General features: G+C 42.4%; 1 protein-coding gene and 1 long non-coding RNA gene across 7 annotated transcripts in view; both read left to right on the top strand.

The window, feature by feature from the left end:
- Positions 1-18,332, top strand: part of LOC135088609 (uncharacterized) — a 136,725-nt gene that overhangs the window by 35,959 nt on the left and 82,434 nt on the right. The window lies entirely within an intron of this gene.
- The window catches only part of LOC135088559 (2-oxoglutarate dehydrogenase complex component E1), a 40,614-nt gene that overhangs the window by 20,510 nt on the left and 1,772 nt on the right, over positions 1-18,332 (top strand). For 4 of the 6 annotated variants that reach the window (XM_063983400.1, XM_063983397.1, XM_063983399.1 and 1 more), the window contains exons 11-22: positions 13-192; positions 1,338-1,518; positions 2,139-2,357; positions 3,018-3,211; positions 3,691-3,944; positions 4,703-4,815; positions 5,618-5,805; positions 6,105-6,198; positions 6,575-6,767; positions 11,595-11,732; positions 14,341-14,505; positions 16,457-16,567. In XM_063983400.1, coding sequence (XP_063839470.1) covers positions 13-192; positions 1,338-1,518; positions 2,139-2,357; positions 3,018-3,211; positions 3,691-3,944; positions 4,703-4,815; positions 5,618-5,805; positions 6,105-6,198; positions 6,575-6,767; positions 11,595-11,732; positions 14,341-14,505; positions 16,457-16,567 — 2,030 coding nt within the window. The remainder of the gene's footprint in view (positions 1-12; positions 193-1,337; positions 1,519-2,138; positions 2,358-3,017; positions 3,212-3,690; positions 3,945-4,702; positions 4,816-5,617; positions 5,806-6,104; positions 6,199-6,574; positions 6,768-11,594; positions 11,733-14,340; positions 14,506-16,456; positions 16,568-18,332) is intronic. The other 2 variants (XM_063983402.1, XM_063983401.1) reach the window with 1 other exon arrangement.

Here is an 18,332-nt window from a genome sequence, read left to right as displayed (position 1 = left end):
ATTGTTTTGTAGGGCTCTGGTGACGTCAAGTACCACTTGGGTACCTACATCGAGCGTCTGAACCGCGTGACGAACAAGAACATTCGCCTGGCGGTGTGCGCCAACCCATCTCACTTGGAGGCCGTTGACCCCGTCGTGCAGGGCAAGACCAGGGCTGAGCAGTTCTACAGGGGAGACAATGAGGGCAAGAAGGTAAGGGAATCCTTTTTTAACTGGTTGTTATTTGTGACCAATTACAGATAAAATCTTGGGCTCAACATAATGCTCCAGCGGTCGACGTAGATAAAACTATCTCTCTACTACTCTGCGTAAATCATTCGAATCGCCACTCGGTATGTGTATTATAGCTGACATTGTAAAGTATGATTACAAAAATGGCGGTTAGGCAGAAAAAAAAAGACTACAAATTGAGCTCATTACATACAAAATTACCTTCTTCTAGTTAGCGCTATCTAGTTTGGACCGCGATGAATGAAAAATGTGGGCTGTTAAATATGCGGCGTAGTAACCGCCTGAAAATAAACAAAAAATCGCTGAATATGTAATGGGGGCGTGTTTTGCGGATAACGTAATAAATGTAAAATAAAGGCAGACGTTACGTCATGACATAAAAAATTACGGCCGGCGCTTGCGCCAAGATTTTGGCGAGAGTTATTTTTAGCTAGAAACAACAAATATTGATATCTGTACCTACTATGTTCTTATCTGTGGAATGTTCGAGAACTTAACAACAACCTATAAACAATGATTGTAAAATGTTGTCAAGCTTCCTAACATATTTTCATGTAGGATGTCTACATTTTTGTGACAAAATAGTGGTCGGTTCTTTTCGAATATCTATTGTCTTCTATATTTGCTTTGTAATCATGACTTTTAAAATATTTTCATGTTTTGGAGATCGCTCGACTGCAAAATTATATGTCATGTGATAATAAAAGTATTAGGATCTTGTATTATTTAGGTGAATTAAGGTTTATTCAGGCGACAGCACATCCGACTATAAATGTTTGTTGCAAAATGGCCTCTATTACTAGTGTTTAAGACCCCACAGTGTTTAGCTAGATGTGCTGTCGTCTGTACCTTTAAGTTAAGGTGTATACATTACCTGCTGCGAGCAGTCTTGTACCGTTATAAAACTAGGCGCAGACCACCGATTTTTAGTTGACCGATAGTTGGGCCCGATTTTAATTTGTATGAAGAAACGGCCAATCAAATCGGTGTAATGTGCGCACTTCCATACATGCCCATACTAATCAACTGCCCGACTAAACTATCGGCTGACGAAAAATCGATGGTCTGTGCCTAGGCTAATACTTACGTTAACATCATATTCCCAGGTCATGTCGATCCTCCTCCACGGTGACGCGGCGTTCGCCGGCCAAGGCGTGGTGTTCGAAACCATGCACTTGTCGGATCTGCCCGCTTACACCACGCACGGAACCATCCACATCGTCGTCAACAACCAGATTGGATTCACTACTGACCCTAGGCATTCTCGCTCGTCTGCTTACTGTACTGGTGAGTAAATTTTTCGTGAAAATTAAAAGTTATGTGGTTTCGCCAGACAAGATAGGCTTTAAAGGTGTCTAAAAGATGAATAAACCTAAGAAAGAAAGAGGCCAAATCCATCTCCACCCTCTAGCATATTTAAAAGAGTCGTCAAAAGATCGTGCTCGTGCATTAGATACTAATATCCTCATGCATGATGATAAGAACGATTTCGGCAGATAAAGAAGGAAGGATGATTTGGTTTTGATTCTTCCAGGACCAATGACCGTGGCATTAGTGCAACAAAATACCCACACTCGTTCGCAAAATTTCAACACATTTGTAGCAATCACAATGTAGGTATCTATCTTGTGGTGACTGAAACATTGCCACCTTATTTTGCACTTTATTTCAGTTGAGTAAGGTTGCCATAGTTGAAAGTCTTCACACTAACCAAAGTGACTTCTAGGCCGCTTTCACATTAGGGCGTCAGAAGCGCGACAGCAGCGCGGCAGCGATGTTTTTATAATGTGAAGGCAGGCATCCGCTGTCATTTAGTATGAAGAAAGCAGCGCGTCTGTTGCGCGTTTGTCGCGCTGCTAAAGTCGCCTCAATGTGAAAGCGCTCTTAACCTGTTTTTATTCTAACAGACGTGGCCCGCGTAGTAAACGCGCCAATCTTCCACGTGAACGGCGACAACCCTGAAGCTGTGATGCACGTGTGTAACGTGGCGGCCGAGTGGCGCTCCACCTTCCACAAGGACGTGGTCATCGACATCGTCAGCTACCGCCGCAACGGGCACAACGAGGTCGACGAGCCCATGTTCACGCAGCCGCTCATGTACCAGAAGATCCGCAACACTAAGCCAGGTATATGTCGCAGCCATAGAGATCTAGACAGATGCCAACTAATGCGCCGAGTTCGAAACCCAGTGTCGAACTGACGAAACGATTAGTTTGAATATGCTCATTATCCACTGCGGTATCAGTACTCAACGTTCGAATAATCTTTAGTACTACGCAAGCAATGTAAACTTTACACATGTACCGTCGCTTCTGTCATCATTGCTGTCGCGAGCAATGTGTTCTGTTTTTGGGCATATTGCTGCGAGACTGGCCCCGCCCCCTTTTCACATCTCCCTTTAGTTTCTGTGATCTGTGATCGCAGCCAACTAGCTTAATTAGCCGTTCAATAAACATAGCCTCTTCACTAAACGGCGCCGGCCTGAAGATACTCAGCCATTTGATCAAACAGCTGGGCACATGATTTGCATCGATGACGTTTCATTACTTGCCTAATGTCCTGTCCAATGACTTTATTTCCTAATGCTGGCCCGGTCAAAACATGGACTTCACAGATATTATGTTCCGAAAGAACGAGTTTGGCATATTCCACAGTGCTGGAAAAATAGAAAATTACCCAATCATAAGCCGCAATCTATGCTTGACATTGGATCGAGTCTTATGCTTCGTTCTGTATTATGTACCGAAAACCTTGAACCTTGTTCTAAAACTTGTCATATTCGGCAGTGCTCGAGAAATACGCCGACCAGCTGATCACCGAAGGTGTAGTAACCGCCGAAGAGGTTAAGGACGTGAAGGACAAATACGAGAAGATCTGTGAGGATGCCTACAACCAGGCCAAGCAGGAGACGCACATCAAGTACAAGGACTGGCTCGACTCGCCCTGGTCCGGCTTCTTCGAGGGCAAGGACCCGCTCAAGGTAATTTACATTCATCGCTGTCATCATCATTGACTTATCTATAGCAGTCAACTCCTGGACATAGGTCTACACAATACGCTCCAGTTTACTCTCTAGCCAAAGTAATCACCATCAACCTATTAGCAGTCAGGACATAGGTCTCTCCAATATGCGTCAGTTTTTCACTGTCTTCGGCTTGACGCATCCAGCTTCTGCAATCGCAAGTTATCACTCCATTTAACTGAAGGCATTTGTGTACTAGCTTTTGCCTGCGGCTTTTCCAGCGTGAATTACAGTCTGACACATAAAGTGTATATGTCACGCGCTCTCGGTCATAAACATTTTATCGATCCAGAATCATTTTTCGGTTGAAACGAATTGCTCACCAAACAGCCTTGCCGTTGTGTTTGATAAGAATACAGTTACCGTTTCCTAGAAGTGGCTCACAGGCACTATGTTGTTATTTGACAACTTGTTTATTGAAACCGTCTTCTTTCTAGATGTCCACAACCGGAGTGGTCGAAGAAACCTTAGTGCACATCGGCAAACGTTTCTCCCAGCCGCCACCCAACGCAGCCGAGTTCGAGATCCACAAGGGTCTGCTCCGTATCCTCAAGGCTCGTATGGAGATGGTCGAAAACCGCACTGTGGACTGGGCCTTGGCTGAGGCTATGGCCTTTGGATCACTGCTGAAGGAGGGAATTCACGTCCGCCTGTCCGGAGAGGATGTTGAGAGAGGCACGTTCTCGCACAGGTATGATATTTTGTTATATTTGGGTAAAAGTGATTCTCTTGCTTCTGTTCATGGAGCAGAGGTATTAAGGCAGTTTTTTAAGGTTCGGCCAAACCAATGCGATCACACGCGATCAATGCATTTAAGTCTGGTCGCCATTGCTGCACGCTGGCTGATCGCGAGTGATCGCGTTGGTTTGACCGAACCTTTAGTGCGTTGACTGATTGGAACTAAGTACGTTTTAGCGAGTCAGGTGATAACGAGTGATTTTACTTACTTGTATTTTAAAGTGTTAAAGTAAAGATTTTGAGGCGTTACTATGAAAGGGCATAAATAAATATCTAATTTAAAGAACCTCTCACTCGTTTAACGGCGAAAGATTAATAAATCTTTTGCATTTCCAAGTCCCATAAACTTTCTATGGAGGTTCTTTCAAGATACATGACCTTCACAAAAGTCCGGTCTGTGAGCACGTTGAATTTTGTCCAATGACCCCAAGCGACCCATCTTGATTGCTCGCGCGTAATTATATGACTGTCGCGACTGTGCGACGGGCGCCCGCAGTGAGTGTGCGAGCGCGACAGCAACATAATTACGCGCGAGCGATAAGGATGGGTAACTTGGGGTAATTGGACAAAATTCTACGTACTCACAGAGCAGACTATAGTTGGGGCTTTACTTGCGGTAAATCCTGGCCACACAGGAGTTGCAGCACTGGGAACGAAAGTTAGGAATAGTTCTTTAATAGTGAGCTAATATGACGTCATTGCTTCCCGCAGGCATCACGTGCTGCACCACCAGAAGGTGGACAAGGCGACCTACTGCGCGCTGGCGCACCTCTACCCCGACCAGGCTCCTTACACCGTCTGTAACAGCTCGCTTTCGGAATACGGTAAAACAGCAGTGACATTTTTATTGAAAAATCACACCTATTATAACTACGTAAGACGCCAGTGTCTGGCTTTAGCAGTCGTCTGAACATCTGTAGTTTTTTAAATGTCATTTGTTTGATCGCACTCGCTTGCCGCGCGCAGACTTAAGCTAAGCGCCCACTTGTCGGTATTGTACGCAACGAACGCATCGTACGAAACACATCGTATCGGATGTGCGATGCGTACGATGCGGACAGGTGGACGCACTTATATGAGTTTCCATATAAATAATACTACGATCCGTTGCGTGCGATACGTCCGATGCGTACGATACCGACATGTGGACGCTTAGCTTTAGAGCACCACGATAAAGTTGTCCTACACTGAATCGTCCCAGCCCAGCTATGACATTGTCAGGAGGGCACTATTATTAGTTCCGATTATTTTCACGTTGGACAACCATATTTATGACATTTACAGGAGGGCGCTACAATCAGTACTGGGTTGTTAGTTTTTGATTTTCGCCACTTGACGTTTCAAAATCGTTGGACTATAACAAAAATTGACACCGTCTTGATAAATCTTTGACAAAAGCTCTTAAAAACAAATGAAGGATGTTACTATCATGTGATGTGTTGATGTTTGTATTGGACTGGGTGTTTTCTATGTATAATATGTATGTATTTAAAAAAAAGATTTAACTATGTTTATATCCGTTGTCTAGTACCCATAGTACAAGCTTTGCTTAGTTTGGGACTAGAAGCTCAGTGTAAAATGTCCAAGGATATTTATTTATTATTTATCACGTGTTAACTTCACCAGGTGTGCTCGGCTTCGAAGTGGGCTACTCGGTCACAAACCCGAACGCGCTGGTGCTATGGGAGGCTCAGTTCGGAGACTTCAACAACGTGGCGCAGTGCATCATCGACCAGTTCATCTCCAGCGGCCAGGCCAAGTGGGTGCGACAGTCCGGCATCGTCTTGCTGCAGCCCCATGGCATGGAAGGCATGGTAAGTACACACATGTAAAGCTTCAACCACACCTACACATGCAGATCGCCATTGCCAGCGCGATCATAGGCCAATGCCAGATCGCGCGACCCATGACAGTTCGCGCGACCTGTCATTGGGCTATGATCGCGCCTGCACGCGTTGGCGTGGTTGAAGCATAATACACGAAATAAGACTACATCAATAAAACAAACTTTCAATATTGCAAACATTGAAACTGGCCTATGATGATTATGTTTATTGTTCGGTTGTCAATGAATGACATGAAATGCTATAGAAAAATGGTATTTTTGTTTTAGGGCCCCGAGCACTCATCGGCTCGTCTCGAAAGATTCCTGCAAATGAGCTCCGACGACCCCGACTACATGCCCCCAGAGAGCCCCGACTATGAAGGTAAGAATATAAATTCACTCACAACGGAGAAGTTTATACGTGTGATACATAAGTAAATAGGGCATAGCTTCCCATTTAAATTTTTAAGAAAGCTATCGTAAACATATGGATTTTACTCGTATTTTTGTGTTTAATATAGCAAAGTAGCTAGAAGATTGGATCGATTCTACAAAAACAATAAACGCTTATCTCAATACAACATTATTGTTTTGTTCAAACGAGTCACGTAAATGGTCCTTCGAGCCGGATATGTATTTATAACCTAAATGGTCCTTCGAGCCGGATATGTACTTATAACCTAAATGGTCCTTCGAGCCGGATAAGTGAACATAAATGGTCCTTCGAGCCGGATGAACTAATCTTCCCCTCTCCACAGTCCGCCAACTGCACGACTGCAACTGGATCGTGGCGAACTGCTCGTCGCCCGCGTCGTACTTCCACATCCTTCGGCGGCAGATCGCGCTGCCCTTCCGCAAGCCGCTCATCCTCATGACGCCTAAGTCGCTGCTGCGTCACCCCGAGGCCAAGTCCTCCTTCGACGATATGAAGGACGGCACCACTTTCAGAAGGTAAGATACAAATTATGTACAGATACAGTAAGGCTACTCTCTAATGCCATTTGCGTTCAAATTCTGAAGGGTTAGTGCCTATAGTTCTTGCAACTCACGAAGGTGTTTTTTTTTTTTTTTTTTTTTGACAATTTCACACAGCGCCAGCTAGCCCCAAAGTAAGCAACTTAATGCTTGTGTTATGGGTGCTAGCTTAACGGATATACTACTTATATACTTTTTTTTTAAATACATACATATTATACATAGTACCTAACACCCAGACCCGTCACATAAATTAAAATTCATCATTTCAATTTCTGCCCGGCCGGGAATCGAACCCGGGACCTCTCGGCATAGTAGTCCGTTCTGAACCACTACACCAAACGGCCGACTTGAGTGAGCTTTACTTGTGTGTGTACGTGTAATGTCTATCAAAACTTGAAGAACCAACAGTAGCGAGCCACCACATAATACGTAAAGCTCACTTGCTTTCGTGAATTGCAACAACTATTACGTTTATGTAGTTTCGGATCATTACATTGTAGAGGTGGGCGCCGATATAAAATTGGCCGGCGGCGGCGCGCCGACTTTTTGGCCTCGGCGGCGGCGGCGTCGGCGGCGTGACCTTGTTTGACCTTTGTTCATTAGGTTTTTTTTTTATATTTGCATTTTAGTATCTGTCGTCAAGACTAATCAGGTGATTTGCAGTTGGTTGGGGTTTGAGCCACTAGAGCAGTGGTTTACCTTAGTAAATTAGCTCTCTTGATCATAGATACTTCGATATTTGGATAGCGGGTTTGGCTGAGATCAGGTTCTCGTGTATTTCCTGAAACATGTATTTTTGAGCTCTTTGGAGGCACATAGTTAATGTTGGATTAGCTGACTGTCGGTGGAATATTATATTCAGTTCTGTTTTATTTATATTTATGGTCTTTCCATGTCATCCTACTACCACCTAATGTGTCGAGGTCTAGATTGGCCGGAGGATAAGTTTCACGTCTTAAATGACAATATGGTGAGACTTCGGGGCTTAATTACATGCGCCACTTGGTCAGCCAAGCAGCTGACTTTGCAACAGTCTAGTCACTTTAAGATCACAGTTACATTTGAGGAAGGCCGCAGCTTTCTGGTGTCTGGGCTACTTTACTAGAAGATGTTATAGAGTATCGGACCAAGTACAGAGTCCTGGGGTACTCTAGCTCTGCAGCTAAAAAGAGTAGATTTTGTCACCGAGTTTGATTTAAAACTGTCTGTCACTGAGATAAGAATCCATCTGCAGATAGTAGAAGTGTGCTAGAAGGTACTTTTAAATTTCATAGAGTAGTCCTTTATGATAAACCCAGCCGAAGCCGCAGCGAAAGCAGACGTATAGGATTTTTTCTTTTCCAAACATTGTACTGATTATGGTTGATATGGTTTCTGCCAAAATTTATGTTCGGGTATACCTACTATATTACATGGGTCATACTTAGGCAAGGGAATAAACGAGCAAGAATGATCCTTTTCCATAATTTTAACAATACAAATGTCAGATTAATTGAGCGATAAGAGGATTCGTTAGGCGACTTGCCAGCCTTATGGATCATTTCCAAAGTTAAGAGACTTGCGAGGTTCTCACTCAGTGTGGTCATCGTCAAGACCATGGACTTCATGGTGATCAGATCAAATGCAAGTGCTTTACGAGGGTCCATTTTGGCTATTTCTTTAGCTTAGCCATCTCTCTTAGCGTTAGTTCTTTCGTTTCAGCCGAAAGACGTCCTGCGCCGCTCGCATGCAGGCACTTCCTGCGACCTTCCCCAAATCGTCGGTCCACCTAGTGGGAGGCCTACCCACGCTACGTCTTCCGGCTCGTGGTCGCCACTCAAGAACTTTACTACCGCAGCGGCCATCAGCTCTACGAGATATGTGCCCCGCCCACTGCCACTTGATTTTAGCGATTCTGTGGGCTAAGTCAGTCACTTTGTCCTCCTGCGTCTTTCGTCCTCAATTAGCGTAGTAGGGATCAATCTTCTACTTTGAACTTGAGGTGGGTAAGCGGAAACATGGCGGTCAACTCCTCAGATAGTCAAGTACAAAGATGTCCAGAAGCAGCATATGAAAATATACTAAATGAGCCCTCTCAAATCACAATGGGAAGGTTTGGCAGCACAGCACCTAGAATGGCGGGAGATTGTGTTGTGTAGAGGCGAGTCCGCGAATTCAACGAGCAGCGCACAACTGAATTCGACGCAAAACGCGATGATGTAAATCCCGTCCATCTGCCGCCATTCACTATAATTATGTTGGCGGCGGGTAATTACTCTCAATGTGCGAGAAGTTTAGGTACCGCGAAGATCGGCTATGTAAGCCATCTTCGGGCGCACCAGCGCCGCTAAGACAGCTAAGTCGAAGTGGTCACCATGACCGTAATCGGTCGGATGAATCATCATCATCAGTAGGAATCAAAGGCAGGGATTGTTGCAAGTCTCAGATCAAGTCCAATGCTTGATCTTATTTTTTTGATTGAATTATTAAATGTGCGGAAGCTAACCTGCGAAAAAATTATACCAACCACATAATTTACATTAACTCAGACAGTAAGGCCGCGCTGATGGCCTTAAACTCCAACTTAATCACCTCAAAGTTGGTAGAAAACTGCATGAGTCGACTGAATACCCTAGGAAAACGTAACAGAGTAACGCTGAGATGGGTTCCAGTTCACGCGGGAATCGTGGACAATGAAAATGCCGACGAACTGGCCAGAGCGGGAGCGGAGGGAACACAATATGGTCCAGAACCCTTTTGTGGCATTCCCAAAAGTCTCGCTCGAATGACCTTGGAGAACATTTATTTGAACAAATCCTTTAAGGCATGGTCAGACACGCCAGGATTAACTCATTCCAAAGCTCTCATAAAAACCTATGACCGAAAATGCTCTAAGCAGATCATAGGACTGAGTAGGATCTTTGATGCGCAAGCGGAGCTTACACCTGGGCAAATACATCCTAAGCCCACAAGATGTAAAACATATCGCCCCCCAAAAGATACTGTAAGGAAAATAGCGGCGATCACAATAGATCGGTCCGGTCGCAGTGATACTAGGACTTTATTGAACTAGAATAGCCGCTCAACTCAATAAAAAAATAGTTCTTCTGCGTTCGAAACACAAATTAGTGCAGTAAGGAGAGAAATAAATTTCAAATAGTTTGTACAGTATCAGTATCGGCGCGCCGACAGCTGGTCGTCGGCGGCGGCGGCGTGAAAAAATTCGCGGCGGCGGCGGCGCGCCGGCGTGGCGCCCACCTCTATTACATTGTCACTCATCCTGACATCTCGCTTTGCATGAGAGGGATAGAAACATTCCTTACTTTGGATAACGTTAGGAATAGTTATTCATACAATTATTAAAACAGTATATTAATTATAAATACTCCTTACATCATTGGCTACATCTACCATTATCATGGGTAGTGACTATTGTTGTCAGTTTTCTTTTTCGGTCTGCTTGTTATTTCAAAGTTTATAAGAGTTTTAAATTAGACGGCTAACATAATTCATACCAGTATAGCGCTGCTTACTAGCCGGCTTCACTCCGCAAGATATACCGCGCTCCGATCGCGACACGTTCACATTTGGATCGTGCGCCTGAGCACAGAATAATAATAAGTACTACGTACAGAAGTTTTACTTCGCGAAGGTATTTAGAAAAATGTATGCTCAATGTCATTAACAATATGGTGTAATTTAGCCGGTCTCAAGAGTCAAGCACCATTTTGTTGACAAACGTCAGTGATCGGCACTGCGCCGAAGCTATAGGGCTGACTTCGGTAAAATAATGTGACGTGAGGTGCCAAACTGCGGAAAATGGCGGAGGAAATACCTACATGATTTAGCATGAATTATCATGAATAATATTAACTACTTATTTATTTACCTCTCAGTGTCTTGAGGCAACTTAAAAAAGTACATTCTGTGTTTTTATTATTATTTAGGCAGTTAAATACTGCACAGTATTTAGTACACCATTTTCTTCATTTTCTTCCATCATACACAAGAATACGCTTCCGTGAGTCAATGTTCGCTCGTATGTGAGGCCTTGTCGAATAGTATCCTGTAGGTGGGCCATCGTGCGTGTTTTGTTTTCGATGTAAACTCGCGGAGATGAACAGGCCTGGCCTGAGTGCCTCGCAACTGTACCGTAGTGGATCATCCAGTGTGAACATCAGCCGTGCAATAACACAATTTCTTGTGTATCGTGACCATTGAAGACTTTCTTACTACATTGAACTCTATTAACCTGCTTCATTTTGCACATTCAAACTAGTTCCGTCTCCTTTTTGCGAGTGTTCCACTGATGATGTCAGTCATGAGCAGTCTGCCCATCATATCTTGTGGGAGTGTGATCTTTGGAAACATGAACGTGATATAATGCTTAATTCAATACAACATACATCTGTTTCCGCAATTTATTACACCGATCTTGTCGCGACAAGGAAAAATTTCCGTGCTTTTAAGCGATTTTGTGAAAAATATTATTGGCAGGTAGTTGCTAATTGCTCATAAGATAGGCCCCTTAATTTAATTTATTGTCCGTGGTGCATAATCTTTTCTTAAAGGTTTTAAACCTTTGTTTGTCACCTGTCATCCGCTTTGCAATGGAACCTTAATTTCGAACTCCTCCTATGTTCTTCTGATTAATTTCGTTGCGGGTCCAATGACAGTTTAACTTTCCCCCGGGACAAACTTGACCTTCATTGGTTGGGTTTTTGTGGCGGTCAAGCTGTAGATCCTGGCTACACAGGAGTTGCAGTGGTGGGAACGAGAGGTGGGAATAGTCCCGTATTAACCTGCTTCAATCTTCCACAGAGTGATCCCCGAAGAGGGCGTGGCTTCCCAGAACCCGAGCAAGGTCCGCAAGCTGGTGTTCTGCTCCGGCCGCGTGTACTACGACCTCATCAAGCAGCGCCGCGACAGGGGACTCGAGGCTGACATCGCTGTTGCCAGGTAAATAATAGAAAAGAGATAAGAAATGGCAATGCCAGATTTTGTATGGAAGAAATTGCAACAAAATATTGCGCAATTTTTTTATTGCGCTGATTCTACTCCATACTGATGTCTGGAGCCTTTAATGGATGGTATTGTTTGTTTACACATACATACAATGTCACTATTTTGTTGCAATTTCTTACAAAACTTGCGCGCAAAAAGCAAATTAAGTATGTAAAGTCATCAAACTTCTAATGCTCGTAACTCAGTTCAGACTGAGTTTATAGGTATACATGTCTTACGCCCGTATTCACACAAACATTACTTTGAGGTCTCACAGTGCACATGGACGCACAGGGTGACTCACAAACCAATCACAGAGCTCTATTCAACGCTGTGCGTTCGATTTGCTGCTTCACTTAAGCAAGCATCGTTTGTGAATACAGGCGTTAGTAAGTTTGGTTTATTACACTATTTTGTAATCAAAAAACAAGGTTTGGTCGATGGCCGCGCGAAAAAAATAGACGCCAATTTCCGGCATTGTCTTTTTTTGTTGTTTCGCCACTTCTCAGCACCAGCCCATATGTTGTCCCGAAGTGGTGGTAGGGCAAGCTGTTTGGGACGTGTATAAGCGCCCTGGAAAAGGCCTAAGTACTGAATCATCATTTCAGCCATAGGACGTCCACTGCTGAACATTGGCCTCCCCCAATGCTTTCCATGTTGATCGATTGGTAGCGGCCTGCGTCCAGGGCTTCCCCGCTACTTTAACGATGTCGTCGGTCCACCTTGTGGGTGGACGTCCCACGCTGCGTTTTTCGGTACGCCGCCTCCATTCCAGAACCTTGCTGCCCCATCGGCGTACTATGTGGCCAACCCTGCCCTAAGTACTGAATATAAAACTGATTTTGACTATCACCGTAAATATAAATGACTTCCCTTGCCGGACAAGGGCCTCACCCAAGGATTTCTACAACGACCGGTTCTGCGCTGCCCGCATCCAGGTACTTTCCTATGACTACTATGACTTCTGAGGGCTTAGTGCGAGTTTACATCAAACGTTGTCACTAGTGAGAGCGTTTAAAATATGAATGAAAATTTTAGTTCTTGAAAGTTTCCGCTAGGGGCGCTGTACAATCCGTCATGCTTTCGAAGTCATTTTTTTACGCGCTCACTAGTGACGACGTTTGATGTAAACTCACACTCAGCCCTCTGGTCTGTGGTCGCCACTCGAGAACTTTTGTGCCCCAGCGGCTATTGACTTATGACTTGTGTTGATATAAAGCCTGGTCCATAAGCACGTAGAATCCCGTCCAATGACCCCAAGCTGCCCATCCTTGTCGCTCGCACGTAATTATGTTGCTGTCGCGCTCGCACACTCACTGCGGGCGCGCGTCGCACAGTCGCGACAGCCATATAATTACGCGCGAGCGATAAGGATGGGTAGCTTGGGGTCATTGGACGGGATTCTACGTGCTCACGGACCAGGCTTTAGACACTTAGACAGTGATAAGTGTAAACTTATTAAATAGGACATACGTATTCATGCAATGCATAAAGGGATGGGATACGCCAAACGGTAGTATTTACCTAACCAATCTATACAAAATGTTCCGCTCTTCGAAGAGTAGGTAAATTTATTTATAGCAACAATAACATCGAAATTGGGCCCATTATGTAACCATAAAGATTATCTGCTCTCTTGTATCTTTATATCGGAATAATGATATCTGGCATGTTTAAAGCATATCTAATCTTACTTTCTCTAGAGGGTTTATTTATCTAAATTTTGTATCATTTGGGTGTGGCGGATTTATCGATATTCTGTTTGCAGTATTTTTCATGGTCATTTCATTCAAAAATTCTAGAAGAGATTAGAATGTACAAGTCATTGGGTTAATCTTTTTGCGATACCTATCACATTGATTAGATAAAGTATTATTTTGTTTAAAGATTGGCCTTTAGAAAAATCTGATATTTGATTAGTTTATTTTGACGGCCGTGCTTTTTTATGATGATGACAAGTTACGATGAATGAGACTAGGTTTTAGAACAGGTAGGTTTTCGGAGTGTTAGGCCCAGTGGCCTAATTCACGTATTTTGACAGTTAAGATCTCGCTGACGTTCAGAAGTCGTCCCATTGAAAAACAGTTCTAAATCTGTATTCACAAGGGTCATTTTTATAGAACGATTACTCGATAGGATCGCAACTCAGCGATTTGTTGTCATTGACGTTTTGTTACGTCGTCCCATTGAAAAACAGTTCTAAATCCGTATTCATAAGGGTAATTTCGATAGAACTATTACTCGATAGGATCGCATTCAGCGATTGGTTGTCGTGCGAAGTTTTGTTACGTGAATAAGGCTTCAGTTTCCACCCAGGCGGAGCGGAGCAGAGAAGTTTTTAATTCAAATTCAAATTCAAATTATTTATTTGCAGAATGTGGTACATTAGATGTTACATAATTTTGAATAACTAATCAAATTCCATTATTTACACATCTCCACTCTGCTCCGCTTCGGTGGAAATGGATCGAGCGGAGAAGTGTCGGGCGATACCCATTCTTAATTTATTGTCATTTCGCTGTCTCCAACACCCTGTAATCACTCACTGCTCATTCCCTTGCAGAGTGGAGCAGATATCGCCGTTCCCGTACGACCTGATCAAGGCGGAGGTGGCCAAGTACCCCAACGCGCAGCTCGTGTGGAGCCAGGAGGAGCACAAGAACCAGGGCTCTTGGAGCTACATCGAGCCCCGCTGCCGCACGCTGCTGCAGAACCAGAAGACTATTAGGTGAGGCATATACTTGAGTGTTTCGTCGACTTGGCCCACGGTCCAAGTCAGCTTCTTAGATCGTTTCATCCACGAAGACGCGCCCCACCAATTTTTTGGTCGAGTTAACCCGGCGTCAATGACGCTGGGTCATATTGACCCGAGGCATTTTCAAACGTACATAATTTTTTTTTGCGTCCATTTTGTGGTTCGAGCGTTCGTATAGCTGGAGATAGAACCTCCCTAAATCAATTCCGTTAGTTAACGTATTGTGACCCCGCTTGCGTAGCGAGATACACAGGCTTCAAATTAAAACGGGTCATTATGACCCGGCGTCATCGGTGGCGCGGTGATTTTGTGACTTACTTTTATTCCCTTATTTTGTGTTTAGTGCTAGCTTATGTTGTTCTTTTTTAAGTTTTAGTCAAAATGTCTTTGTTAAATGACCCAGCAAGAATGTAGCGTTGCTGGAAGAGTCAGATTCCGAGATTGAAGAATTTCAGGCTGTAATAGCCAGAACTTAGAAATGGCAACGAATGTGAAAAAGACGCGAGTAATGGGGACTCAGTCTTCGGATAATCTCGAACTTGCATTAGTAGTTGCGGAAAGTGCGTCATGCCACATTTACATGCCCAGACCATTTGATTACATACTGCACCAGCTGCAGCAGTTCCATGGCTCTGAATGATGAAGTAGAAGACTGATCTCATTGTATCTGCATATAAAAAGTTGATTTTATCTCTTTTTCACTATATAACATTGTTGATTCCTATTAATACTAAAAATCTTTACCAAAAATAAAAAATATAGACTCAAATGTGTTTCTATACATGATTTTTTCATGTTTTGTTTAAAAATTAATAAAAAATTATTTACTTTATGTATTCGTTTTATTTTTGTTTTATTAGCTCAGTAAAGAATCCTTTATACATAGACAGTAATTAAAATTAAGATAACTTGCACAATATCCTGAAAAATGATCGATGACATGTGGGTCAATATGACCCGGGGTCATCGTCTTTGCAATTATTTTCACGTCATTGGCGCCGGGTTAAGCGAGGGGAGTTTGATCCGAGCAATCCGAGCGTCATTATTCTAGTGTGCGTGTATCGATAACGCTCAAACTTTAGCAGAAGAATGGTGGGGCGCGTGTTCGTGAAACGATCTTTTATTTATAATTAATAAAGACTATTAGGTGAGGCGAAATGAGTATTAACTTATGAGTCTTCCGTAGACTTATTAATTTAGTCAGCTTATTAATTTTATTGCATAAAATAAGGTTGCTCATTTTTGAGACTATTACGTGAGGAATGGACTTACGAGTCTTGACCCACGGTCCAAGTTAGCTTATTAACTTTATTAATTAAAATTTATCCTTGTATAGGCTTATTTGGTGAGGTTTCCCGATTTTTTTTCTTCAACCCTATTTTCTATCTTTATTTTTGTACTCTATTATAATAACATTTTAAATAGACAATCGAACCCTTAGTTAGCTTGTAGTTTAGTATATTTTTGGCGACATCTTTTGTATTTTTAGTTTATTCACTCGGAACTGTTATTTTCATCCACAATGTTTTCTTATTATTTAAAAATGTATAGCATGGATTTATTTACAGCAACTATTTACCAAATGTCTAGTAGCTTGCAGTAAGAGTGCGCTACTTGTACTTGCATGTTTAGCATGATATTTTCATTCAAAAATAGTGTTTCATACATAGATTGAATTGTCGTCGGGGCTTTCATAAATTTTGGTTGTTTTTAATAATTAAAAATTAAAAATCATAAAGCATCTTATGCATGCTACGAATAAAGTTTGGCATACCATTGAGCTTATTCCAAACATTTTCATAGAGATAAGCATTCTCTTTAGATACTAAGAAAGTTATAATCGAGGCACGTTATTCATAAGCGCAGGGTGTTAGAAATAATACTACTAATGGTAATGCCGTAACATCCTGGCAATTGGTTGCAGGGCAAAGTCCCAATCGCAGGGGGGTAGTTGGTTAAGTCAACTGTTCGGCGGCGAGAAGCCGGCCGCCCCGCATAGCGATTCGGACTCTGAAACTGTGCCACGCACCATTAGGTGAGAATAGAACACACTGTACTGCATAACGAATGGTTAACATCAATAAAAAAATATTTAAATATCCCGAAACGTATGTATGTAACATCCCTGTTATGGATATCTGTTCGTTCGTTCGTTCGTTTCAGCCAGATGACGTCCACTGCTGGACAAAGGCCTCCCCCAAGGTTTTCCACAATGAACGGTCCTGCGCTGCCCGCATCCAGGCTCTTCCCGCGACCTTTACCAGATCGTAGGTCCACCTAGTAGGAGGCCTGCCCACGCTACGTCTATCATATCTATATCTACGTCTATCGTATGGATATCTGTAACCGTAATAAAATATCCGAAACCGTAACCGTAACCGATTCAAAAGTTTCTGATAGTTTCGGATGTAGGCAGTTTAAATTGTTTTCTGTATAGCATTATTGTAAAGGAATAACAGCCTGATTTACCTTTATAATGCTATCTAGTATCAATATTTAATTATTATATGTAAAGTGTGCGGCCATGAATGAACCGTGTTGGACAACTATTGCAAATTGCATTCTAATGCGCAGATATCCGTAACCGTAACCGAAACTTTCGGATATCCGAAATAAAAGAATATTCGTAACCGTAACCGAAACCGGTATAATATTAATCCTATATCCGTAACCGTATCCATAACCGAAACTACATATCCATAACATCCCTAGTATGTAGAGTCGTCGATTTTAAGTCCCATATACATAACGCCACCAAATCTTATCCTAAAATTTTTATATTGGTGCACTGTTGATTGCAAACAGATCCCTTATTAACTCACACTAAGATACTAACGGAGCGACAGTTATTAAAGCCATAAGTACGGTTATCGTGAAGTAGGACTTTGTTAACATTATTTATGTTACTAGCTTTCCGCCCGCGGCTTCGCCCGCGTGGAATTTTGTCTGTCACAGAAAAACTTTATCGCGCGCGTCCCTGTTTCAAAAACCGGGATAAAAACTATCCTATGTTCTTTCCCGGGACTCAAACTATCTCTATGCCAAATTTCATCAAAATCGGTTGCGAGGTTTAAGCGGGAAAGCGTAACAGACAGACAGACAGACAGACAGACAGACAGACAGACAGACAGACAGAGTTACTTTCGCATTTATAATATTAGTTGGGATTAGTTGGGATTTAGTCGTCGTATAACTTGATAATTTGTCGATGTTAAAATGTAATACAGATAAAAATATCATTAACACTTTGTCTAATCCTACTTCTTCTTTTTCAAATCGTTATGCAGTGCACGTTGTAATGTGGCTATGGTTTGCTTTTCCGTTTCTTTACGCTATCTATATTATATGGTGTATACTGAATTATATGGTGGCTTTTATGTTAATTTATTTAACTGATTATTTATTATTGATTAATCCAACTGCAAGCTACTATGTAGAAATAATAAGAAAGAAACGGCTCAAATTACATTTGTGTAAATTGTATATTTATTCTGGTCTGTGTCACTCGAGAATAGTAAGAATGATACATTATGTAGCTATAAGCATTATAAGTATTATTATGTATTTTTATTATTTTTTTGAATTAAAATCTGATACAATTCAACAAGTAACTCTTAACAATCAGTGTTTATCTATTTGTAGCTTGCCTTTATTTTCTATATGTTAATAATGTCATTATTACATAGCTTAGATTATTGTATCCTGTTAAAAAAACCGACTAGACTGACATTCTGACATTCTGATAGAAGAATTCAGCCAATGTCTAACATTGTATTCACAAAACCGTCTATTACTATACC

Source organism: Ostrinia nubilalis, chromosome 4 (assembly GCF_963855985.1).
Source record: "Ostrinia nubilalis chromosome 4, ilOstNubi1.1, whole genome shotgun sequence".
Taxonomy (NCBI): domain Eukaryota; kingdom Metazoa; phylum Arthropoda; class Insecta; order Lepidoptera; family Crambidae; genus Ostrinia; species Ostrinia nubilalis.
This window is presented reverse-complemented; position numbering and strand designations above follow the sequence as displayed.